Source organism: Phacochoerus africanus, chromosome 9 (assembly GCF_016906955.1).
Source record: "Phacochoerus africanus isolate WHEZ1 chromosome 9, ROS_Pafr_v1, whole genome shotgun sequence".
NCBI classification, from domain to species: Eukaryota; Metazoa; Chordata; class Mammalia; order Artiodactyla; family Suidae; genus Phacochoerus; species Phacochoerus africanus.
The window spans coordinates 944,481-970,640 of NC_062552.1; the positions used below are offsets into that span (position 1 = coordinate 944,481).

General features: G+C 57.7%; 1 protein-coding gene across 2 annotated transcripts in view; it reads right to left on the reverse strand.

Annotated features, from left to right (window-relative positions):
* Positions 1–26,160, reverse strand: part of GMDS (GDP-mannose 4,6-dehydratase) — a 433,626-nt gene that overhangs the window by 53,650 nt on the left and 353,816 nt on the right. For both annotated transcript variants that reach the window (XM_047797344.1, XM_047797345.1), the window contains 2 exons: positions 17,720–17,838; positions 7,502–7,598 (listed from right to left, as the gene is read on the reverse strand). In XM_047797344.1, the coding sequence (XP_047653300.1) occupies positions 7,502–7,598; positions 17,720–17,838 (216 nt within the window). The remainder of the gene's footprint in view (positions 1–7,501; positions 7,599–17,719; positions 17,839–26,160) is intronic.

Genomic DNA, 26,160 nt, shown 5'->3' on the forward strand with positions numbered 1-26,160 from the left:
AGATTTGGGGGGGCAGGAGTCGGCAGGTAAGTGGCCCTCTGGTGGCTAATGCTCAGCCCACCAGGGATGCCCTGTTGCAGGGTAGCTGTGGACTAGGCTGGATCTCAGAGCCTGGTGTCAGCGCCAGGAGCTCAGAGCCCGGCAGAAGCAGAGGGACTCCACCCCCTCCCTTCACCGTGACCGGGGTTTCTTCCATCAGATCAGGAAGTAGAGCCGTCATTCAAACGACCTTTCCTGCGTGAAGCTGTTGGGGCGCAGAACCAAATGCACACGGAATGAAAGAAAACCCCCGGAGCTGAAGAGCTCGTTCCTCCCAGACGCCTTTGATGACTGCTGATTCCACAGGGGCAGATGATGATGACACGAGGAAAATGAAAACGCAGCACAAGCAGCTTATACTTAGACCAGCCTTTCATCTTTAGGAGCCGGAATGCCTGCATCCTGACTTCCGGGGCGGGTCTCTGTCTCCTCCAAGGCTCAGTCACCTGGACTCAGATAGGCATCACCTGCCAGTTGATATCAGCGCTTTGGTGTCAAATCCCCGAGGAGCCTCGAAGGCAGGGGTCAAGTGTCAAGGGTGGAAGGCACTTTAGTCCGGCCTGCGGCTCCTGATACAGATGCTTAGTATGTGAATCCTTAACCCGCGTGCTCACCCGAGTCTCTGAGACTGACCTCCTGCACCCAAACTTGCTGGCCTGAGACCAGCTCCTCTGCGCCCACCCTCACCCCATGCCCCTCCGGGGCTTCATCTCAGCTCGTGCACATCGAGCCTGACTCTGGCCTTCTGCCTCCGCCGGCTCCAACTCAAGGCCCTGACGACGCAACAGAACTCAACCTGCAGGCAGGGTCACAGCATCTGCCCCCCCTTCCTGCCTGGCCCCCCCATCACCATCGATCGGCTCCCTAACCCTGTGCTCGCCATCTCTGCAACGTCCTGGCCTCTGTCACTGCTCTCGCCTCTGATGCCCAGGCCCACGGAGCTCCTCGCTGTTCCTGCCCGGCCCAGCCCACGGCTTCTGAGTGCTCCCTCCTCTGGGGGAGGGGCACTGCGGGGCAAGGGTCCTACCTCATCCACCTGCTCCCCACAGTGGTACCCACAGTGCTACTAGGGCTCACTGCCCTCCTGAACTAAATCCCCAGGACCTCAGTCATATAGGGATACCGTGGCATTCTGAGCAGCTGCAGGTAAATGTTACATTATAAACATACATGACGAACCAATTATAAACATACATGACGAACCACTGGGGAACGCTGAGTCTCTTCTGCACACCGCCCTCCCCCCACAAGCCAGGCTTCGTGAGGCAGTGCCCAGCAGACTTGCCCAGGGACCAGCATCACAAAATACACAAAGCAGCTCGTGCTCTAAAGCCCAGCGCCTGCTGTCAGGGGGACGGAACAGGTACCAGCAGGCCAAGCACATGGGGCATAAGTGTTAGGAGGCGGATCAGAGCTACTGAGTTAGGAAATGGGACCATCAGCTGTGGACCAACCGGGAGGCTTCCAACTCTGAGTCAGACAACTGCTCAACTTTGCCCATCGGCCCTGAGTCAAGGGTGGGGGAGTGAGGCGGGAGGGGGTGGCCTTGGGGGGCAAGAGAAAGCAGAGGGTGCCAAGCAGACGGGCACGGCATGTGGGTAGACCCAGAGTAGTCACTATCCACAATGAACACTGTGCTGGGAAGAGCAAGTGGTAAGGAACCATTAGCCTCGTTGGGAACATAAAGCCACCGGGTGGAAGAAGGAAACGCAGTGTCATCCAGGCAGTCTCCACGGATGAAGACTTTCAAATTATACTTCTTTTGGAAGATAAAAAAGTCTTTTTTTTTTTCTTTTTCGGCCGCCTCGTGTCATACAGACGTTCCCAGGCCGGGGATTGAATCTGAGAGGCAGCTGCAGCAACACCAGACCCTTAAGAGTCCACTGTGCTGGGTCGGGGACTGAACCCACATCCCACAGAGACAAGCCAGATCCTTAACCTACTGCACCACAGCGGGAACTCCTTTTTTTTTTTTTTTTTAAATAAGTCTTAATAGAACAGGAAGAGCACTGTCGATTTGTTTAAAGAACAAACAGCAAATACGGGTTTCCGAAACTCTGGAACACAGATCTCAGTGGTCGGAAATGCAAGTGAAGAGGCCAGAGCCGGTCCTGACTCCTGAAGGAAGGGACCAGAGCTCCCGCAGGTGGAGGCCGAGCTCAGGCAGAGGCTGAGCTTCCCGGGAAAGCAGTGGCAGGGGCTAAACGCAGCTTCCGAGACGTTGGAGCCTATGTTGTTGACGTCAAGCGGTCACTGCTGAGGCTCTAAATGAGGGTGGCCACTGCCCGGCCAGCCTTCGGGGGAAAGGCACGGATTCAGTGAGAGTTCCCTCTCGGTACGAGGAATGCTGGCATCTATACTAAGGATACCAACGAGGTGTTAGGATGCAAAGCAAAACCGTTTAGAAGCTGAGGGAGGCGCATGGCTGCGACTATTCAGAGAGACGTGAGTGGTATCGCTTCTAATCCGGATCTGATCATAAAACCTTCAAGGAAAAACAGGAGGGAGCTGGGGGCATCTCAGTCGGGACCCAATTATTATTTCATTAGGTCTGAGACGCTCGGAGGCGACGTGGCCGAGGGAAGGGCCGGCCTGGGGAGGAATGCCACCGCCCTGGGGTTCCCGTATGGGGTCCCGCGAAGCATGGAAGTAAAAGGGGGGGGCGGAATCGAGAACCAACTGGAGGGGCCGAAACAAAGCTTTCTTGCTTAGGTCCAAGGAAGGAACAGGGCAGGAAGGGCCAGCGTGATTAAGGAAGGGATAAAGATGAGTATGAGGAGCCTAAGCGGGGGCTTAAAACACATAAACAGTGACTTAGAGACATAAACTATTTATCAAATACAAGTGGTCAAAAGTCCAGAGAATAATTACACCAGAGGAAGCATTAAGACGGGGCATTAGCAGCAGCGTATTCCACAGCCCGCGGCTGCACACTCCACCGTGGGGGTCGCGGGCACGCGGGTCGAACTGCGGGGAACAAGGGGCCCGGCCTCTGTGGCTACAGCTCCAGGATCGCAGAGAGAGGGGCTGGCCCTTAATCCGCTCTGTCTGTGTCCTCCCGGGGGGCTCCCACCGCGCAGACGAGAACAAAGGAGCACGGGGGCCGAGGGGGCTTAGAGCCTGGGGTCAGGAGCAGCAGGACAGGGACACATCAGCCGCTGCCCGCTCCCCCAGCCTGAGAAGATGAGGGCAGGGAGGGGGGTGAGAAGGTGGTGAGAGCAGCTCAGGACAAGAAAGGACAGTTCCAAGCCCCCCGGGACCTAGAGATGGTGCTGGGGGAAGCTCGAACTGGTATTTAGACGCGTCCTCTGATGACAGATCAGATTCCTGAGGTCTGGAAAGTGTTACCCAGCATTACTCTAAACAGGGCTACGAGGTAGAACAAGCAATTATGGGCCATTTAACTTAACATCATTTACAGAAAAATATTAGGCGACGTTTGCGGAGGGGACAGGTCGACAAGCATATGGTAATTTGATTAGAAACAGGCCACATGGTTTCACTGAAAGAAGGTGTTGTTTTAACTAGCTTGCTGCCTTCTTTGAAGTTGCTGCTTCTCCCAGTTCTAGATTTTAACTCAGGATTTTTTTTTCTAGTATCTATAAAGAATGGAGAGAAACATTAAGTATCTAAGTAAATAAGACAAAAACCAGTCAAAAATGCAGACATTAGAGGTACAATGGCAAGAAAAATGAATGTTAAAGACACAAAATACAGGGAGGAAAATTCGAACTCCATCACCTAGTAGAGTTTAAACTGAAATATTTCTCACGAAACATAGATGATTTCAATTTTGGTCTGGGAATGTGTTTTCCAGGCCATTTTCTAAAATGCTCTGCAGGAAAAAAATGTTGTTTGGTTGGTTTGTTTTCCTGAGAAAAAAAATCTTAGCTTTTTTTTTTTTTTTTTCAAAGTAAGTTGACCACTTGGTGTGGTTTAAAATTTGGCACACTAGGAGGAATACTTCTTAACCCAACCTTTCTGAATTTTCCAAGTTGAAAATTCTCAAGCAAAAAGCAGATATCTTTGTTATTATTTTAAATTAAGTAATAAATCGATATCAATTTTCTTGTATTTACACGATGATTCCACACCACGGAACAGCTACTGCATCTTGGGAAAGAGGATCGGAAAGAGTAAAAATCAAAGTACATGTAAACGTCCGCTAGAAGCCTGGATTAGCCGTGCTACTTGCTTCTCCGTGGTTAACACGCACGATTCGCTGTGATGTCAGACTCTACTTTCAGAGGTGCTGGATCGAGATTGGCAGGTTCCTCCCATCTACAAGCTCCACGAGGGCGCAGTGGGTCTGCCTTGTGCACGCTGAAGTCTGACGCAGGGTTTGGGAAATACCTGCTGCATGAATGAATAAATGACAACAACAGCACCCATGCTGGGTATGTGACTGTGGGCCAGACCGGGTCTAATGAAGCATCTTGCAACTGGCTGCAAATTCTGAAAACAGCTCTTTGAAATTTCTATCATTCATCCCACTCTTAAAGGCAGGCAAACAAAGGCACTGACAAGGGACGCGCCTGAGATCACAGACGGAGCTTCGGAACTCGGGTGATGGTGCCTGAAACGCAACACGGCTCCTTCTCTGCACTGGACACACAGCGCCCAGGCTCTGGGCACACGTGCACACGCACACACGCAGGCCCACTCTCCGTGAGGCGGGAGCTTTCAGAGGCACGGGGCTCCGGTGTTAACAGGGACATCCTGCACCGAATGCCGGGCTGCAGAGGCAGAGGGGGCTTTGCGGTCTAACTGCCAGGGCCAAGCTCTCCAAGTGGCAGAACTCCTAAGCCTTCAAGGGAAACCCAGGGGTTTATAGGGCGAGACCCGAAAAACAGGACTCTGTTCTGCTCCAGTTGGACATGAGAGTCCTTCGCCCCAAACCCAAACGTTCTGGGCTCGCCAGGCTGAGCAGGAGCAGGAGTGCGGGTCCTGTGCGGGGCAGACCCACGAGGGAAAGCATCCGGGGAGGGCGGCCCTCGCCCTGCTCACTGCCCGTGGCCTCCTTCCCTCAGAGCTGCGTGTCCTCGGTTGGAACTTGACCCCCCCAACCACGTAAATCTCCATCCCCCTTTAGTCTGGATCTGGGACACTGGTGCTCTGAGAGCCGATATGTCTGTCCTTTCCCCCTTTCCCCCCCAAAGTTTCCTTCCTTCCTTTCTTTCTGTCCTTTTAGGGCTACTCCCACAGCATACGGACGTTCCCAGGCTAGGGGTCGAATCAGAGCTGTAGTCGCCAGCCCACACCACAGCCACAGCCACATGGGATCCAAGCCGTGTCTGCGACCCGCCCCCCAGCTCATGGCAACGCCGGATCCTCAACCCACTGAGCGAGGCCAGGGACGGAACGGCATCCTCGTGGACACCAGTTGGGCTCATTACCACGGAGCCACAACAGGAACTCCCCCCCAAATTTTCTTAATGGTGTTTTTCTTTCTTTCAGTCCTTCCGGAACCATTTGACCCCAAGATCCAGTTTACGTGCTTGGCCTCAGAGGCCCCATGTGCCAAAGACACAGGGCCCGAGCTGGCCGGGAGAACCAGCTTTCTAGCCCCCGAGGAAGGGAGGGCAGAGTCCGCAGCACCTGCAGACGCACTTGCAGACAGAGAGGGGCGGACACTGCTCAGGCACAGAGTGTCCGTGTCCGCCCACTCCGAGTGCTGCTCGACTCCTGGACGTGGCGGCCCCTAGGGCCCCAGCCCTGAGCAAAAGCTCACGGGTTGACGGGCAGCCTCCAGTCGGGCCACCTTTTCCTGGGGAGCACTGTCCCTGCCGAGGCCAGAAGGAGCCGGGGAAAAAGCTGCTGTTCTGAGGAACGAGGGCCCAGTTTAGTCTCCTGACACCAGGAGCGCTGAGCTGAGAGGGGGACAGGCTTCACGCCACTCAGAGGCCAGGAAGGTCCAGCTCGGTGACCCTGCAAGCCCAGCGGCAGGTGAGGAGGGAGGCGGGAGGTGCGGCCCGGTGGCCGCGGGGACGCCTGCCTGCTCGAGAGGCGCAGGGCCTGGCGGGAAAGGGACCTGGCCGGGCTCCGAGGCCCGGCCGCTGGTCCGAGGGTCCTTTCCCTGCGCAGCCGTTTCTTTCCTTCTGCGTCCTTCTCCACCGCCCGCGCCCCAGAGAGAATGCCGGCCGAGCGGGCCTTCCTCCCTCCCAAGCTTCGAGACTGTGCTGGTGTCAGAGGGGGAACGGGCACGTCTGCGCTGCGACCGGTCGAGCTTTCTGAGAGGACGGGTTGCGGGTGGGCGCAGAGACCCATCTGCCCACTCGCGGTGCGGAAAAGCGACGGTCCTCCCACGGGCCTCGGGGCCGGACAGGCGGCCGCCCGCTTCGGCGGGACAGTGCTGGGCCCCCGCCCGGGACCTCGCAGGCGTCGCCTGCCGCGCGCACGCCCTCCCTGCCGCACGGGCACCGCTGGTGTGGGAGGCGGGCCCAGGGCAGACCCGGCCGGACTGGCTCCCTCCTCTGTGTGTGTAGGACGCGCCGAGTGAAGCGTCCGTCCGTGTGAAACAAGCCGTTTAGTGCCCAGGGGGTGGGGGGCACGTTCACGTCCTTCCCGGGCTTCCCACCTCGGGAGGCGCCACCAGAGACACGGAGAAGGCGGGTCTGTCCCCGCAGTCGGGCCACACGGCATCCGGGAGCCACTGCGGGAACATCGGTCTCTGGAGACGCTGCTCCATCGGCTCAGGTGCGCTGAAAGCGCTGAGCTGTCGCCACGCGAAGGCGGCCCCCGTTCACGTGACAACACCGAGCTAGAAGCCTTTTTAGCTCGAGGAGAGGAAGAGGCTGTGTTCTCACAGCCCAGAGGTCACCTCTCAACCCGGACCCTCTGGCGATCACCGGCCAGCCGGCCGTCAACGTTCCCAGGCACCAAGTCCCTTAGCGCCTCGCCGCAGAGCTCCCGCTTGGGAGACACCACCTCGGCAAAGCAGCCCAGCAGAGGGTCAGGCGTTACAGTCGACAGGTGCATAGGGCACACAGCGTGCGCAGAAAGGGAACGTGTACAGGTGCGTGGGTGTGCTGTGTGTCTGTGTGTGTGAGTCTATGTGCGTGTGAGCCTCTGAGTGTGTGTGTCTGTGTGTTGAGTGTCTGAGAGTGTCTGTGTATTGAGTGTGTGTTGTGTGTATCTGGATGTTGTGTGTGTGGGGGGTGTGTGTGTGTGTGAGAGAGAGAGATAGAGAGAGGCAGTGGCCTTGGGTTCTCGACCCCACAGGCCGTGGACAGCCCTGTGTGGCAGGGCTCCTGCGGGTCCGGGCTCAGTCAGCCCCCCAGACGAACTTGCGGGGACCCGCGCCTCCCGTCCGAGGCCCAGCCCCGCCCGGGGTGGGTCTCGCGCTGCTTCCCCCCCCACGGCCGCAGAGCCCGTGGGGAGGAGAGGAGCACCTCGAATTCAGTTTCCTGGGCTCGGTTTGGAGACACGCAGGCGCGCGGGCGCGGCCGGGCGGGGCGCTTACCACTTCGGTGGGGCGGTAGTACTTGAGGTCCACCCTCACGTGCACCCTGCCGCTCTCCTTGCACCTGCCCACTTCGTGCTCGTCCTTTCCTTCCCACCTGCGGAGAAGAGAAGACACGTCAGCCCGGAGTGCTGGGCCCCCGGCAGGCCCAGTCCCCGACGGGCCTCTCCCCGCAGCGGTGCGCGGCGTGGGGACGCGGAGGACCCGGGAGGCTTTCGGGGACTTCAGAGATTGCGTACTTCTCCAGACCGGTCTTGATGACGTCAGTGACTACAAATTAATCTCTTCTGTCTGTCCCTTCCTTTTTAAAACACGTTGGGGGCAGTTTTCAGAGAATTCACTATAAATTCAGCGCACTCCACTTAGTAAGTTGCGTGCCCTTGTTACCGTCGCGTCACGATTCCCGGCGGCTCCTCGCTTTGTCCCGCAGCCGGGCCACTGGGAGACCGACGGTGATTAATGACGGTGATTAATCCCACAAAATGCAACGACAAACGCTCCCGTCCTGCTCCGCCTCTGACGCAGCTCGAGGCCACGCGGGCTCAGGCTTCCCTCCCTCAACACGCAAGGCCGACAACAGCTAAGGACCCCGAGCCCAGCCCGACGGGTCATAGGCCGAAGGGGCGCATTCACCAGTTTCGAGAGGAGCCTCGGCCGGAGCTCCATCGTCCCTCTTGTTTGGAAAAGGAGCGAGGCCACTGCCTCTCAGCTGACCTCTGGCTTTCTACAAACTGATACCCCAGCAACGAAAAATACAATCTCATTTGAATTGTTTTTACAAATGGAACTTTTTGGCAAAGAAAGAAAATGACAAAGTAATGCCTGACTTCAGGGCCTGCTCCCCGAGCGGGCCGGCTGAACCGGCCTGAGAGCCCCCGTGACAGAGGGGTAGTTCTAGGCCCCCCGCCCCCTAGTCCCAGAGGGCATCTGAAGAAAAGGGCACTGCGCTAGTGCTGGCTTGTCCACCGCAGGTGCCACTGCCAAGGGGCACTGAGTGTTGATGGCGGTTGTGGATGGACACAGATGCGGCAGCAGAGACGGAACCTGACCTCCTGGGCTTTCCCGCTGACCCGTCACCTGGAGTCCGACCTTGATCCACTTCCGACAGCACAGCGTGGGAGAGCGCCCCCTCTTGTCTTTCTCAACATCCTCCCATGTCCGCAGGGAAACACCCTCTGAGGAAAGTGAAGGGCGCGCCGTGGTGGGGCCTGACCTGCTGGGTACCGCGCCCACCTGCTTCGCTCAGGGGAGCGGTCCTGCCCACACCCGCAGGCCGGCTGCCGGCTCAGCGCGGTCCGTTCCAACCACCGAGGCCTCTCGGGGCCGCTTTGCAGTTTTGCCGAGAAGGGGCAAAGTCGGGAGGGACCTGTACCTGAGAAGTGACCTGATGCCCGCAGGCCTCCCCTGCCTTCTCCTGATGCTGGTGGCTGAGCCCCCGGCTGCAGATGCGTCCACCAGCCCGGCCGCCCCTCCCAGGATGGCAAATCGTGGCCTCGCCCTATAACTGATATGGTCTCCCCGACAAGCAACGACCGCCAAGGAAAGGGCTGGAAAGCAGCACTGAGTTGGCAGAATCCACTTTCTAACTTGCACTTGGTCTGCAAGAGGGCAGTGAGCAGCCGTCTCAGCCAAGGGCCCGAAACGCTGAGCTACAGCCATACAGACACTCCTGTGTTAACAAGTCAAAGGTAACAGCTGACCTGTCCTAACAAGTCAAGTCATGCTGTGGCCGGAAGCAGAGCTGCGATGTTCATGAGATGACAGTGGCCAACAGGGAGCAGACGGACAGCTCAGCTCATTAACCGCAACTAATGCCCATTAATTTAGACTAATAGCTCCTCAGCAGGGGTCCTGGGTCATCCAACTTTTCAAATAAGTTGTGGGCTCCAAATGGGCATTAAATAGCAGTAGGAGGCAGCCTGAGGGCGACGGCACCCAGCAGTCAGGCAAGAAGAGGTGCTTTTCAACCGTACCCGCCCGGGAGCCCTCCCAGGAACAAGCAGAGCAAAGCGAGCAGCTGCTCTCGAGTCTGGGCTGGGACGGCGCTCTGGGGGCCGTTTCCAGAGCACAGCTCCAACAGGGTACACGTGTGCAAACAGGAGCCGCCAGCAGCTACGACTTCCCGGCCAAGGACATGGGCCACATGGGAGGAACGGCAGGTCCCGGATGAGGTCGGTGGTGGCACACACGTGGCCTCCTTCCCTGGACCCCTGCAAAAGGAGCAGCCTCACAAGGCTAAAGGACAAAGACAGGTGAGCGGCACCCAGGTCTGGGGCTGTGGAGCAGGTGAGCGAGCGCTGCAGGACGAGCAGAAGCCCGAGAGGCAGACGCGCGAGCCGGCCGCAGCAACACGGACCCTGGACCCACCTGGCCCTCGGGGAGCCCCCGCACGCTCAGGGCGGGAGGTGGGTGAAACCCCCCCAGAGCAGTCTGACGCCCCACCCCTCCCGGGTCCCCATCACAGGGCAGCGGCCTCGCCCTCCCTGCGGAAGAAGGGGGCGGATTGAAGGTCATTGGGCCCCGGGTGGGGGTGGGGCCACCAAGTAGAGAACAGCAAAGGTAGGCGGACTGCCTGCTGGGCCCCAGGGCTCCTCAGCCCCGACCTTGGGGTGAGGCTGCTTCTCCTGGTGGGGGGATGGAGTGAGACTGGTCCTCCTCCAGGGAGGTTGGGGGGCTGGGGTGAGGCTGGTCCCCCTCTGGGGGTGCTGGGGACTGACTCTCCTCTGGACTCAGATTCTCCAACTAAAGGGCCCTTGCGGGCACCCAGGGTGACCAGGACCCCCCAAGCTCTGATTATGTCCTCAAAATCTCCAATCAGCTTTTAGGGTCCTCTTTCAAACATAAGCAGAAAACCAAGGATGACCAGACAGACAGACCTGTAAGGAAAAACCCATGTACGAAGACAGACGCCACCACAGACCATTCAAAAGACAGCAACTTGGAGGCAACAGAACCAATGGGGAAGAACAAACCCAAACCCTCGTATGTACTTGTGCTGGTGTCTTCAGAGAGACAGGGAATGCTATCACAGAAGCAAAAGCAAGACACTCTATTAAAAAGGACAATTTGGGGGAAAAAAAGATTTAGAAATTGAAACAAGTTCAGAAATTAAGAATTCAAGAGAAGATTCTGAAGATAAAATTGAGGAAATCTCCCAGGAAGCAGAGCAGAGAGACGGAAATCTGACAAAGGAAGAGAGGACAGCAGGAGGTGGTCCTGAGAGGCCAGTGTAGCAGCATTTCCAGAAAGAGAACAGAGAACAAGTATCTTACAAACGCATCTAGAAAAGTGATCAGAGCGGAACGTGCACTTCCAGACTGAGAGGGCCCCTGAAGGCGTTTCAGAACGTGGGGACAGGGAGAAGGTCCCAGGGCCAGCGGGAGGGGAGGTGGCGTGGCCCCGCCCCCACAGGGACACACACATCAAAGCCCCAGTGCAAGGCCTCATGGTTCTGCAGGGAAGAGACTTCCACCCGGAAGTGTGCGCCAGCTCGCCTGGTCCTTCTGAGGACAGAGGGGGACATTTTCAGATGTGCTTGGTCAAAAAATATCTGCGTCGTGTGCACCATTCTCAGGAAACCTGTCAAGATTTTGCTTCAAACCTCGGAGTCTTAAGAAGGCGCTGGAAAATGGGATGCCAACGGTGGAGGGACGGCCGCCTTCACGCTGCCCTTCCACACCCACGTCCCCGTAAAGTCCACCGCGGAGTCCACACCGAGCCTCGGATAGCGTGGCCCGGGAGGGGCCCCGGGGGCCGGGTCTGCGGAAGGGCCCGCAGGCCGCCTCCAGCGCATCCTGGGCCACAGAGCGGGGCGTCCTCGCGGGGCCTCGCAGACGCCGCTGCCAGCACGCCGTGGCCCCTGGCCCGCATCTCCCTTGCTTTCTGCTTCCTTGCCAGGGTCCCTGGGCACGGTGAAGTAGAGAAGCCCCACTTTCCAGCCATCTCGTCTCAGGTGTCATCCTCGGGACAGCTGACGGCGTCACTGGCAGCGCCCAGCAGGGGCGGCCCCACGATCCACCCGGAGGCCCCGAGGGCTGTGCCGACCGGTGCGCCGGGGGCGCCTCCGGGCCTTCGCTCATGCCATTCCACCCACTTGGAATGCAAACCGACTCTCAACTCCACCCACGTCCGCTTCACCCGCGGCCCTCGGACGTCAGCCCTCCCGCCAGCCACGCTGCTGTGACTCCTGTGCTGATCCAGGGACGGGCCCAGCACCCTCGTCCTTTGTGACATCTGCACAGCACGTGTTCTGTTGTCACCTAGGAGCCTCTACTTGCCCAGGGCAGCCTGGCCCTGAGACGAAGAAAGTGGGAGAGGGCCCACCATCCCCTTGGCCTCAGGCTCAGTCCCCCCGCCCCCCCACTCAAGGGGCGACTTCAGGGGCTGCAGTAGCTCCGAGGACCTGACGGACCCTAGTCCAAGAGCTGGGTGCACATCTAACCCGGACGTGTCACCAACTCACACACCTGCCGCTTCAGCTCGGGTCCACGTGCCGTTAGGCTGCTCTGGCTGGGCTGTAAGGAACGGGGCAGCCCCCCTGGTGTCTCAGAAGTGCATCAGCATGAAGTGGCTGGACTTCCCAGTGGGCAGACTGTCTCAACGGTGAGGTGACCCCGTCTCTGCGCCACGACTGACGTCTGGCCGAGGCCTCAAAGGCCGGGTCGGCGGAGCTGTCGCCGTGGAGTTCTCAGGGCGCCCACACCCAGGGTGGACTTTCCAGGCAAGCTTCTCTCGGGGACAGTCTCGGGCCCCACGCAGATGCCCAGTGTCCCGGACCGGATTCAACTTGGATAGAGGGTGTGGACATCGGGCGGGGGGCAGGGAGCGGGTGGGTGGCCTCGGGGGCTGGTCTGAGACGCAGCGGGCACCGTGCGCGCGGGTACAGGTATGAAATCCTCCCAGAGGAAGAGGCCGAGGGGGCTTCCCTCCTCCGATGTCCCCCAAACGTTGCCCTTAAAGTACACCCGTCACAAATGCCTGACTGCGAGGATGTGAGGATGTGCGTTTCCCCAAGAGCAGCCGGCGCAGCGCTTCTGCAGGAGGCGTATCGGGGCGCGGCTATGGCCCGAGCCCAGCCCGGCCCTGCGGCCGCCCCCCGCCCCCGCCAGGCCCTGGGCCAGGACGCCCACCCACCAGGACACACGCCCCAATTAGGGGCGAGGTGCGCGAACACAGACGCTTGTTGTCTCAGCCAGGAGGCTCTTAGAAACGCGTTTCTTTGAAACGCTGTAATAATGTTTGCCTTTGTTGTTTGACGGAAAATGAAGATAGGGCACCGCAAACCATGATACGTATCTCCACCGGCTGAACGCGCCCCCAGCAGCAGTGGTGCTGGCAGGCTAGTCCTGCAACCTCTTCCCCAAATGGAACACGACTAATGACAGAAAATTAGTCGGGACACGCACTGGCCTGTCTGCTTCATGCCATCACTTTAGCCGCAGGCGAAAGCACTTCCTGCACGTGACGTGGTGATAAGGTGACAGCGAGCGAGGGGCACAGCCTGACTCTGACAACAACTCACAACACGACCCCTGCAAACACGCAGACACATGTGCATGTGCAGACACTTACCTACATACATACACATAACACACACACACACACACACGCAGCCACACAACACACACATACACACACAGACACACGTGCATACACACACACACAGCCACACAATACATACACATGTACGCACACACAGACACACACAGACACACGTGCACATACAGACACATAGGTATACACACACCACCACACACATTCACACATGCATATACATATGTACATATACACACAGACACACACTCTCACACACACACCCTCACACAGACACATACATAATACACACTCACACATAAACACACACACACACTCTGGGCTCAGGCTGATGACCACGAGTGCCATGGGGACGAGCTTCTGCCTGCCTCGCCCACTTCTCACCTTTCTTCCTGAAACACCACCTGCTGAGGGAGGCCATCCCCTAAAATGGTGGGTCCCCTGGGCTGCACAGAAGCGCCTCCCCTGCACAGCAGGACGGCTGCAGTGATGTCTCCAAGTGACCCGCTACCGATAAAGGGTCTATTTCTGCATTAGGCTACATCCCCAGAAATGCCACCAACCCTGCTCCCTGCCCGAGGTCCACACAGAGGGGACGAGGGGGGCAACGCAGTGGTGGGGGCAGTGACAGAGCTGCAGGCCCTGGATCGCATGTCTTGGGGGCCGCGCGGGGTTCACTTTTAGTCCCTTAAAGACAGAAGAACTCTGATCTAGAAACGCTCCCTCCCTGTCCCCGCGCCCGCCCCCCCCACACAAAGCCAGCGTCCTTACGCTAAGGCTGTGCCTTCTTGCACGGAAACTTCACACGCACTTAAAAATCAGAATTTATACACATCATCCCTCACAACTTTGGGAGCTAATGTCACTCTTTATTCCCTAAGAAAACACAAAAAGCCTACTTATTTTTGGAAAGTAAGATGTGAGTTGTGAATCGTGTAGCATTCTTTCTAACAGAAACTTTGGAGGGTTATCTGAAAGCAACACGAACTCTCTACTTAAAAGATACTTTTAAAAACCTCAATTCCAACACAAGTGATCCACAATACATTTGCAAACCCACAAAAGGATATGAATAACCTTCTTGAAACACGAAATGGTTTCCTTAAAAAATGAAACAGAGGGTGTAAAGATAATCTAGACGACAAACTGCCTCGAAAAGATTATTTTACACCCTCCTGCTTTTTGTTTACTTAGGGTTTCAACTCCCAGGATTGTACTTAAAATTAAAAAGTCCCTACGCTTCATCTTCTCTAAGGAGTATAATTATTCTCCTGCACGATGTGTTCATGCAAAACAAACTTGTAAGTCGGGCAGTGACGCAAGGAGGAAAACGCAGGAGAATGAGAAGCGACAAGAAGGGGACCGTGACGGAAACTTCCGCTCCTCATGTTGCAACTCGGAAGCAAAGTTACCTGAAGCCGCTGCAAACAAGGACGTCGGTCACGGGTTTACAACGTTCACTTCTTCTTGAGATTAAACAGCATCAAATGTTTCAAGATGCCAAACGCTCTAGGAAAGCATGTGAAATGCTCCCTGAAAGACGAGCTCTTGGACCTTCCTGTTTCCAGGGCTACTTTGGACAGGCGGCTGCCGCAGTCTCCGCCCGAAGCACAGTAGCTTCTAAGTTCAATTAAGTTGCTGGGGAGCTCCTGCGAGCTGGGGGGTTGAGCCCCTGAGGATTCCCAGAGGGCCCGCAAACTCCTTCCGCGGCCCTGGGGCGGCTTCTGTCCTCGAAGCCGAGGGTCTCGTCTCCTGCCGAGACACCCTGGCTTTGCACCAAAGGACCCTGTCATCTCTCAGCTGGCCACTTTCAAACTGGAGCAAAGAAGCGAAGCAGGTGCGCCTCCAGCTTTCGGTCCCTCGTGTCCCTCGAGCACCCCACGTTATGCTGCCGGAACGTGACCCCAGAGGACACCGTCCAGGCAGTGCCTTCTGCCCGACGCCCAGTAAAGTCAACCGCACAGAAGTGACCCCCGGGGGGGCAAACCTGCCCGGGGCCCACGGGACAGGCCTCCCGGGGAAACCTGCAGGGTATAGCTTTTGCCGTTTCAGGCAACCCGCCCCCACCCCCATCCCACGTGCCACACACGCAAACCCTGAAACCCAGCTCCCGACTCGCAAACCTTCTCTTTCCGTTCCTGACGCGCGCAAACCTGGACGGACTCAGCCCGTCTGCCTTGGGCCGGGCAGAAGGCGAGGTCAGAAAGGGCCCGGCCCAGATCCTGCTGCGAGAGCGGACGGCCGGGCCCAGCAGGGAAGGCTGACTAACCGCCACGTCGAAGGGCCGAGGGCTTGGACGTGGTGACTGTGTCGAGGGAGGTTCAATTCGACCCGCGCGTCCATGACGCCACGGGCTTTGCGACCGAGCGGCCCAGGGACCCGCAGCTTGGATGGGCGCCCCTGAGCGTCCAGCTGGACACTTGGAACTTCAGGCTCGGCCCCGGCCTACTGATCCCAAAGCTGCCTCTTGGCGGGGTGCCCGGGAGGCTCGCAGAACACCAGCAGGTGAGGGCTTGGGCTCCATGGGGTGGGGGCAGCAGCCAGGACCTCCCTCCGGCTGAGCCGGGCGCTGAGCCGGCCTCCTGAAACTGCGTTTCCGCCGAGCGTTGCTGCTAAGTCCCTTCTGGTCCAGAAGCAGCAACCTTGGTGTTATTTAATTCTGCCCCATGCCCGCCTCCTTCCCTCGGACCCAGTTCCGCACGTGGGGCTCTCTGACACTGGCCCACAGGTAACTCAGACGCCGTCGGGTTCTGTTTTTCCTTCAGACGTTCATCTTCTGTGCTTCACCTTGCATCATCTCAGGAACTAGTTAGGTCTGTGAGTTTACGAGTTTTTCTTTTCCCCGCAGTACGTGCTCTCTTCTTGGTGCCAACAGGAGCTCCTCTCAGCTCTCTAACCTATCACCTCTGCAAGTTCCGTCGGGCTCTTTTAAAAACAGCGTGCTCTGTTCTTCTTCAGGGACTTGGATGCCTTATCGTAGCTGTTTCAACGACCTCGCGTCTCATCTTTATTATCCCTCAGCCTGCGTTTATTGATGGATTTTGCCCTTGATCCCAGGTCACCGTCTCCTGCTTCGGGACACGCTTCCCAAGTTCTGGTTGACAGCTGAATGCTACGAATTTTATGCTGCCGAGTCTCAGTTGTACCGTCCTCCTGGGAAGAAGAGCAGGCTTCGCAGGGCAGGAGGCTGAGCTCCTCGTGTCCGGCATGTGTGAAGCTTTGCTGGCCGGGGCCTAGAGCAGCCATGACTCAGGGAGCAGTGCCCCCTTGCTGGGCGGCCCCTCTGGAACCTGTGCCGCGTCCTCTGCTTGACACATGAGGTCGCTGCGTGACGGCTGAAACCCCCGAGCTTGGGCGCCCTCACTCCATCACTCCTGGCTCCCGGGGAGTCCCTTCTCCAGGCTTGGGGAATTTCTTCTTCTCATGCCACAAAGCCGTGGTGGGCTCCTTACGCGTATTTCTGGAGCTCTTTTCCTTCGGAGATTCCCGCCGTTCTAGAACTTGGCCCCACAACATCCAGTTGCCGCACGTGCTTGCTCTCTGTTGGAGTTCCTCCTCGGGGCTCCAAGGTCACGGCTGGCCTCTGGGAAGAAGGCCACGTGCTTGCAGGCTCACCTATGAGTCTCTTTTCTACCAGGGATCATGGCCTGTTGTCCAATGGTTGTTTTATGTATTTTATAAAACATATATATTTTATACTTATATAAAAATCTATATATGTTTTATAAAACAACCTAGTTTTTCAAGATAGGAGGTTTAATCTGATTTCTGTTGCTCCACCATAGCTAGAAGCAGAAAGTCTTTCTTCTATTTTTTTTTTTCTCTTTGTCTTTTTTGCCATTTCTAGGGCCGCCCCCATGGCATGTGGAGGTTCCCAGGCGAGGGGTCTAATCGGAGCTGTAGCTGCTGGCCCACACCAGAGCCACAGCAACACAGGATCCGAGCCGCGTCTGCGACCCACACCACAGCTCATGGCAACACTGGATCCTTAACCCACTGAGCAAGGCCAGGGATTGAACCCGAAACCTCATCGCTCCTAGTGGGATTCGTTAACCACTGAGCCACAATGGGAACTCCCTTTCTTCTATTTTCAAAGTGAATCTTGGGAAAAAGTTTGGCAACTCCTCAAAAAGTTACACATAGAATTGCCATAAGACCAGGGATTCCACTGCGAAGTCCAGACCCCAGAAGAACTGAAGGCAGGGATGGAAATAGGTGTCTGTTGTGTGTGCACTGCAGCTGCAAGGCGGGAGGAGCCAGGTGTTAACAGCAGATGATGGTTAAGCAACACGTGATCCAGCCACATAATGGAATATTACTCAGCCTTGAAGAGTGAGATACCAACATGGCCATGACACAGAGGGACCTTGGGGACACTCAGCCTCGGAGGAACAAATGCCAGGTGATTCTACTTATGTGAGGTGCCAAGAGCGCTCAGGTTCACAGGGATGGAAAGTAGGAGGCTGGGGCCCGGGGCTGGGGGAGGAGGGTGGGGAATCAGCGAACAGTGGGGACGGAGTTTCAGTGGAGGAGGACGACCGGGTTCTGGAGACGTGGTGACGGTTGTTCCGCACTGTGACCACGTCCCACGCTCCACAGGGAGCAGAGCAGCGAGAAGGAAAGCTCTGCAGGGCCCAGCCGAGACCAGCCCCCAGCCACACTCACACGATGGTCTTGCCGATGTGCAAAAACGACTTCTCGACAAATTCCCGGACGCTGTGCACCTCCCCCGTGGCTATGACGAAGTCCTCGGGCTCGTCACTCTGCAGCATCAGCCACATGGCCTGCAAAGAGAGAGGCAGGAAGGCGTGAGACGTCGCCCAGCTGCCAGCAGGAAACGCCGCCCCCAACGCCCATCCCAGGGCACGAGGCACAGAGAGGCCTCAGGGTCGGTCTGAGCGCACATGGTGCCAGCAGGGCAGCTGGAGACGAGAGGGGTCGGGGCCAGGAGGGGCCAGGCTCCCACAGAGCGGAATCAATTGGTTATGATAAGGGTACGCAGCTGCCTTATCTGGAGGCCGGGTCGGCTGCTGGTGAACTTTCCTCTCCTTGGATCCAGGGCAGCAACTCTACCATGGAGCCCTGCTTCTGGACCAGTCTGGGGACCCCAGTCTGGGCCTTGGCCTGGCCTGTGTCCCCAGGTTCCCTGTGGTGACGGTTCAGAACCACTGGCCTCACTGGGGCCCAGCTGGCCTTCGGCCACCTCCCCAGCAGAGCTGGCCCTCCAGCCTCCCACACCCTGTGCAAGTGCGCGAGTGCTCTCACGTGCACACACACACACGTGCACATGTACACACACGCACACGTACACGCACACACATGCAGGCACACACACGTTTCTGGCTTTCTTCAAAGTACTTTGAAAGTTTTTCAGGAAAAATTAAATTATCCTCTGGCTAGAATTTCTATTTGAACATTTTTCTGAGGGATTAGTGTATAAATTTCAATGTGTTTTACTCGAATTTCCATTCTAAAAATAACATTCTGAATAGGTCTCCCAGGACCACTCAGCTTCTTTTACTTCTTTTGCGACACTATGTTGGGCTGGAATGGATCTGAACAAAATGAAATTTTCAGCCATGCGCGAGAAAGCCAGGGCTCACTACAAATAAGAGGAGAAACTGGTCGCCGGTGCCCGGTGGGTCGCTTTGAACACGTGGCGCGAGCGGGACCCGGGATCCCGCAGCCTCTCCCTTCCCGAGAGCGGGTGCCCGGAATCCGTCCCCTCCCAGCAGACTCTCTGCGGCCCCTGACCTGCCAGCTTCCAGGCGTTTCCTGGAAAGGGCATGCTGCACCAGCCTCCGGGCGGGATGAGGCGGGAAAGGGACCTCAGCTCCTGGTTTACTCGTGGTTTTATCGGATGGTTCTCGGGATTTAACGGGGGAGGGTTTTGTTTAAATTTCCACCAAACGTGATGAATGGTTATGCTGGCGGGGGCAGGGCAGGTGACACACCAGGGCAGAGGAGTGACAGCAGGTTAGTCATTGGCCACAGCGCTGAGGCCAGGCAGCCCAGCGCGCCGCTGGGTCACGGCCGGGACACGAAAGCCCCTGCGGCTGCACCCGGGGTCTGGTCCCTTTCTTCTCTGATGGACGCACAACTGAGGCAATCGCTCCCCTCCTCTCTCCTTCCTGCTCACACGCCGGACCCCTAACCCGTGACCCGGCCAGGCCCACGCTGCGCTCCCACGGCCGCCAGCCCCGCGGCCGGTGCAGAAACGCTCCCGAGGCTGCACGCGCTTCAGACGGTCCCTCCCCGCGTCCCTGGCTCGAGGGACCCCGGGAGGGTCTGGCCGGCTTTCCCGGCCACGGACGCTCTCCACCCCCGCCCCGCGGGCAGAGACCGACTGCTCAGAGGGCCCTGGGTTGGGATCCCTCGACACAGGCGTGTCCCGTGACGCAAAGAGGGTCGGTGCGGCTTCGCGCCCCGTCTCACTGGGCTGTCGGGGCACAGGGCCAGGTGAAATCCGATTCCAGGTCACCGACGTTTGGGGCCACGTCTGGGTGCTTACAGACACTCGCTCGGTTCAGACGGGCGCTCTCTTGCAGCTACACGACTGACCGATCTGCTTCACGTTCTGATTCATGGATGTCGAAATAAAACCTGAAAAATTTTCCAGAAAACCACCCTCTGGCTGTACAGACGGCGAAGTGGCAGTCGCAGGAAAGGGCTTCTCTCCTGGATTCGGTGTCCCGAGCGGCTCACGCTGGACCAGCCAGGAGAACAGCCAACGTGCTTCGGCCCAGCTGACTGGCCACACCTGATTCCACGCATGCCTTTTGGGCTGCGATGTGTGTTTGTCTTGAAAACCTGGATTCTACCATCACTGCCACCTCGCCATCAAGCCCCGGTTCAGCACCCAAGCCACAGACACTTATTAACCGAGCTGTCACCCATGAATAACAAGATTTGTTAATCGAGGTTATGTTTAACTGCGTTCATTGCCCTGCTGCCTTTTCAGCCCCGTGCGTTTGTGCTTTACGAACTGACGTTGTAAAAACATTCTAAACGCACAGCTGCACACACGTGTAAACACACATACATATGTAATGGGGAGAAGGTCTACAGAGGAGTTCTCATAAAAATCATAGGCATTGGAACACACGGAAATTAAAATTCCCAACGCAGGGTGTGGATCTGCTCACATACATTCTCTTGCTTCAGTAGCTGCTTTCCTGACCGCAGCCTGGCGTTTTTAGTTTGAGTCAGGACATCAAGCAGCCCTGGGCGAGGCCAGGCCTTGTGCTTTTTGGGGGACCCTCACAGGTCAGTGGGAAAGAAGGTTCGCCCCAGACAGGGCCCTAACGCTGAAAGAGCTGGGAAACAGGTGCTAAGTGGCTAGCAAACAGGACCACACTGAGAAAATCATCCAGCACAAAACCAAAAACTCAGTCCAGTAACTTCTCCCCAGGCGAAAATCCTGAGTTCTGTGGATTCCTTTGTTAGGGGTTTTTCCGACGTTTTAAAGATACAAGGTTAATGGACAGGGAAAAAAATCATTCGATAGTAATTTAATAAAAACACCTCCAAGAATAAAACAATTTTGACAGAGATCTCACATATCCTGGACACTGAGGAGGCCGGGCAGCCCCGAGGGCCTCGTCCTTCTCCCGCAGGCACGAGGTCCAAGGCTGGGGCAGCACACGCCAAAGGCCCCTGGCCTGTGCCAGTCATCCCCAGTCGGTCTCTCTGGGCACCACCTGTTCCCAGCACGCAGTCTCCGGTCGGGCACTTCCCTCTGGCTCCCGAACAGCCCAGCTCTCCCACGGGCTCGGTTTCTGGCTCAGGCCTCAGCCGGGCACTAGCTGTGCCTCTTTCTGCCGCCCTCTCTGCCACGCCTGCTGTTGCAGAGACGCCTGGCCTGTCTTCCTCTGTGTGATGTTCTGGCTCCTCCCTGCTCTCCCGCATCCGGTGGCGTCAACGGCTTCTTGCTAATGGGGCCTCGATCCCTGCGGTGATTTTCCTTCTTGTGTCCACGTCTTTCCTGATTACTTCTTGCTTAACTCCTCAACTCATTTCGAGTCGGGGTCTTCCTTAAAGGGTCGGAGAGCACATGCTTGAGACGTGTGAGTCCGAGGCGTCCACCACAACCACTCAGTCCAGCTGCTGGAGCACAGAGACGGCCTCGGACAGCACAGAAATAAGCGGGGTGGCCGTGTTGTGGACTCTGTCCACCTCGGCTTTTAGCGGACAGAACAAAATTGCGTCGCCTGTGATTTCTCGGGATCCGTGCTACTTTTCTGTGAGCGCTCTGGCTCACACTTCGAGCCATTCCTCTGTTTCGTCCTCCTCGTCTCCCTGCAGCCCTCACCCCGCCCACACGCCCTTCCGGTACCATCGCCTTCTGAACAAGGCTGCGAATTTGCTGCAGAATCGACTGAGGAGGAACGGGCACGTGCAGGACGGGCGGCCTGCGCCCAGGTCAGAGTTCTCTCAAAACCTTCCGACCAAGCTCAGGACATTCTCCGACCCAGGACACGGCTGCCCTCGCTTCCCAGCCCGAAGTCCCCCCCAGATCCGCCCCGGCTCCCCCTCTGGCAACACCTGCCAGCCGTCTGCAGGGACCTGGGCCTCTGGACAGTCCCCGCTGCCGTGTCATTTTGTGGGGCTTTTAGGCTGAAGATTAATTTGAGCTGCTTCTCCAGCCACACACGCAGGCTCGGCTCATATATTCTGCGTGGGGCGCGTGGACCCCAAGTCCGGTGGCCACGTGAGTGGTGTCCTGGAGAACCATGGCGAGAAAGGCACCCACAAAGCACGTCTCACTCGTCCACTGCTGCTTAAGAAGCAGCTGAACCTTCTTCCCACTCAGGACTTTGTGTTCAGCGTCCAGGAGGGTTGGGCTGGTGGCCGAGGAGATCTGATGGGACTGGAGGACGAAGAAAGCCTCGCTCCTGGGCTCTGTTCAGCTTCTTTGTAGCACGAGCTGCAAGGCCTCCTACGGGCTCACAAGGCCACGGCTGGATGTGACCAGGTCCCCGTGCCCATCCTGCTGTGGCAGGAGGCATCTCCCCTGGGGGAAGCGTGGTGAGCTCATCTTGGGTGAGGGTGGTCGGGGCTGGGGCTGCCCCGTCTTGACTGTAGCATCAGCTGATTGCTTCAAACGAGCACTGAATCCTTCTCTGCTTTGCCGTGAGCACTTCGGCCGCAGCCTGCAGCTCCAGGTACCACCAGAGCAGCCCGACTCAGGCACTACCACCTGCAGGCGGAAGGCGCTCCCAGCCCCTGAGCTGGAACAAAGCTCAGACTTGGCCTGACCCCAGGACTGTCACAACACAGTTCCCAGAAGAGGGTTTCCTGGAACGTGCCCAGCCGCCTCCCGCACCAGGTGCTTCCAATTACCTGCGCTCACTCGCAGCCCCAGGGGAGCCACCCAGAGCCCCACGGCCCGGCAGGAAGCCTGCAGAAGCTTCGGGCGCTCGTAGGAAGCAGGTCCACGCTCGTGACCGCCCGCCCCCGGCTCCCCAGAGGCTCCGGAGTGGCTGCCTCGACGGCCGCGGGCAGAGGCGGCTCTGCCCTTCCCCTGTCCTCCCCCCTCGTCCTAACCACCGGGCTGTGCCCCCTGGTCTGACTCTGACCCTGGAACCCGACGTCTGGGCAGGTTCTGGGCCTGGGCCGGGGCAGGGCCGGCCACACCGCACACGTCTGGGTTCCAGGGTTGATGAGCATCGCTACCCGCAACCGCTCGTGCACACGCACCCCCCCCCCCCATTATGAGCGTAAGAAAGTCGCAGGCAGGACTTTACAAACTAGGTCTCACTACAACAGGGCTGCTCCAGAGCCACATACATAACATAAAATCTTCTACGAGCCACACTGAAAAAGGAAACAGAAACGTGAGGCTAATTTCAACACTTTCTGGAACCGTCCGCAGCCATCTCAGTGCGGAACATAACCAAGGCCTTGACACTGTTTTTCCACCCGCTGGCCCTCAGGGTCCAGCGACCATCTCATGTGTCGAGCCCACCTCTGTTCAAACCGGGCGCCTGCGAGGACTCAGGAACACGTATGGCTCGTGGGACAGTGGGGGCCACGAAGTGGCCTCATGGAAGGATGGAGAGCTGACCCCCGCAAGTGCAGGGCCCCAGCCCGCGCTGTTCAGCCTGCGGGGGGGGAGGGGGGGCCCTGGAGGCGGCCTCCTGGCCCCGCCCAGCTGGGGGGATAGCCCCTCTCCCCTCCCCCTCCAGGGGCGTCTCTGCCTCCTGCCCTTTCCTGGAGTGACGTCGTTGGTGGTGCCAACTCTAGAGCCCGAGAAGCAGTAAAACCAGCTCCAACTTAGGCCCACCTGACATGGGGATGCCAGCCTCACTCACTGCAGCTGGTGCAGCGGGGCGATGCCAGGACAGAGCCTGACAGCCGAGTCTACGCAGCACTCAGGGAGGAGGTGGCATGTTAGAATCCTCTGGATGGCCGGCCTCATCTGGCCCCAGAGAGGCTGACGCAATAGGCCTGGGGGAGGCCTGAGAACCTGCATTTCTCACAAGTTCCAGGTGAAGCCGAAGCTGCTGGTTTAGGGACCTGCTGAGAACCAGGGCTGGCTGTGGGCTGAGCCAGGTGTGAGCTCAGACCCCAGCTCTGGGGTCACTGGGTAACTCCTGGGAAGTCCCTTAATCCTCCAGAGGCTCAAAACCAGACGAGGAATACGGTACGACCTCCAGGGCTGTTTTGGGGATGCAAGTGTCTGGGACAGCGCCCGGGACAGAGGGCGCCAAGGGCTGTAGACCACGAGGACTGCGATGACGTAGCTGGAGAGCCCCGCGTTCGGGACCAAACGGCACTGGGCCGGCTTGGGAGCCAGGCCGAAAGGGCGGAGTGGACCAGACCCCGAGTCTGTTAGTCAGAGCCACAGACTATAGCTGGAAGGGACCTCGGAGACGCTGTCATTCGATTCAGCCCATTTCAAGGCAGGTAAGCGGCTACCACCAGAGAGGCTATGTGCTTCGCCTCGTGTGGCCAGAGGGGACCAGTGCCTTGACCCCGCTTTGTCCTCTTTTCACTGCATTGCGGGAGCACCTGCTGTGGAAACCTGCCCCACAGTGGGTAGGAACCACTGACGATTCTGTCGGCCACCTGGGGACCCAAGCAGCCAGGCAGTATTTTCAGAACCTGCGAGGTGCCAGGCGCTGTCAGGTGCTGCCTGGGGACCGAGGACGCCAGGTGGGACCACCACGGGTGCACTGCGCCTGGCTTACGGGCTTTCAATGTACACGGGGGAAGGCTTTCAAAGCCCTGCATCTGAGACACACTGGAGGAGCATCCCCGAGAGGTCAGGCGTGGGAGCTGTAAAACCTTCGCCCTGAGGGAGAACCGCCCCCCTACCCCGCAAGGCTCCTGCCTCCCAGCTCCCCAGCCAAGGATACAGACGGACAGATTCTGGGCCACCCAGAGTCTCCACAGTCCGTCAGATGTGGTGCAGCGACTGGACGAGCAGGATGCCTCTGGGCACTGGAGCTGCCTGACTGCATGGTGGTGCCCGGGGAGGGTGGGAACTGCAGGGTGGAGAGGCAGGCGGTGGCAGAGGGGACGGCAGCCGGGCGGGGGCAGGGGGGGGAGCACAGGGTGCCCGATGCCCCTGGGATGAACCCGCTTTGCTGGGCTTCCACGCCTTGTGCCCCAGGCTGGGGTGGGGACAGCTGGGGACCAAACTGGACCTCCCAAGGCCTCATCTGCCTGCGTGGGTGGGACAAGCCATGCATCAGGCTCTGTGCTCAGCCCGGGGACGCAGAACAGGGGCCTCCAAACCCACAGGAGGACGGCAGGAGGGTGGGGCAGGGACACAGCCTGGGGCAGGGGCTCAGGGCCCACGGGGCGGGGGTTGGGGGTGGGGAATGGCCGGCAGGAGGGAGGGGACAGGGATGGGGGACGGCACAGGCCAAGAGGGTTCTGGAGACTTCTCACCCGTCGGCTTCTCAACCCGAGAGCGAGCGAGCAAAGTGTCTGCCCGCCTGGCGCCCCGATGACCTCGCCCCCCCCCCCCCGCCCCCCGCCCCCCGCCCCGCCATCCCTGTCATGGAGATTGCTGTCCATTCAACTCCTTCATTTAAACTCATTTCAAATGTGTTTCCCCAAAGCCCTCATTCACAGAAATCAGGATTCCTGTTGCAAACTGTCTCCCACCCGGTACCCTTAAAACGAGGCTTGAACTGATTCAGATTTAATCATTCTGCCTTTAATTTCTGGTTGCTACGTATGAAAGTAACCCGACAGAAACCCAGCAGCTCAGTATATGAGCTTTGTTCTCCTGGGTTCGGCTGCTCCTGCTGACTGTCCTGCCCACGGACATGAGGCCTTCCTAGATGCCGACCCAGCGACGGCCTGGATGGAAAGACGTGGGAAGGGGAGCTGGGAAGATTTCTGAAAACATTTCTTGGGACAGTGATATTTGAGCCTAGTGATTCCACTACATATAAAAAAAATAATAATTTAGAGACACGGCCCTCCACACCACTGAAGATTAAACAAAAATCTTTACGGCCTCAAAAAAAAAAAAATCAAGAGAAAAAAGTTTGATTATTTTAAAAAAAGATAATGACAGGAGATTTGTGTGTGTGTATATAATTTAGATGAAATCTAAAAAAGCAAGCTTTTGATAAACTGAAAGACCACTGTCAAAACTTTAACATATCAAGTACTTAAAAATTGTAAAACGACACCCCCCCTAACAAACACCTTAGAGAAGCTTAACTCAAACTGCCAGACTCTGGAGAATAAAGCTTCATTTCTGGTGACTAAGGATTTTCGCAGTCTGACTAGCGCCAAGGACTGTTCAAGACCCACGACTCAGTGAAACGCTGTCTGTTGCAGCAAAAGCCCAGCAGCCGCCTCCCGGCAAAGGCTGCCCGTCGAGAGCGCGGCCATCTTTTCCGCTACCACAACGCAGCGTTTTCACAACCTCTTCTCGTGAATGAACAATGTGCTCACTGTGTTCCTGAACACTGACTTAGTGTGGTGGTTTTCTGCTGTGTCAACGAGCGTCAAAATATTGTTCTTCCAATATATGAAAGTATGCGCACAGAGCTTTATGACTGAGCGTTCGACGTGAGCCAGAGGCGAAGTAAACCGGAGAAGCTCCAGTTGGGAAAGCCCACCAGCAATGAAAAGCGAGA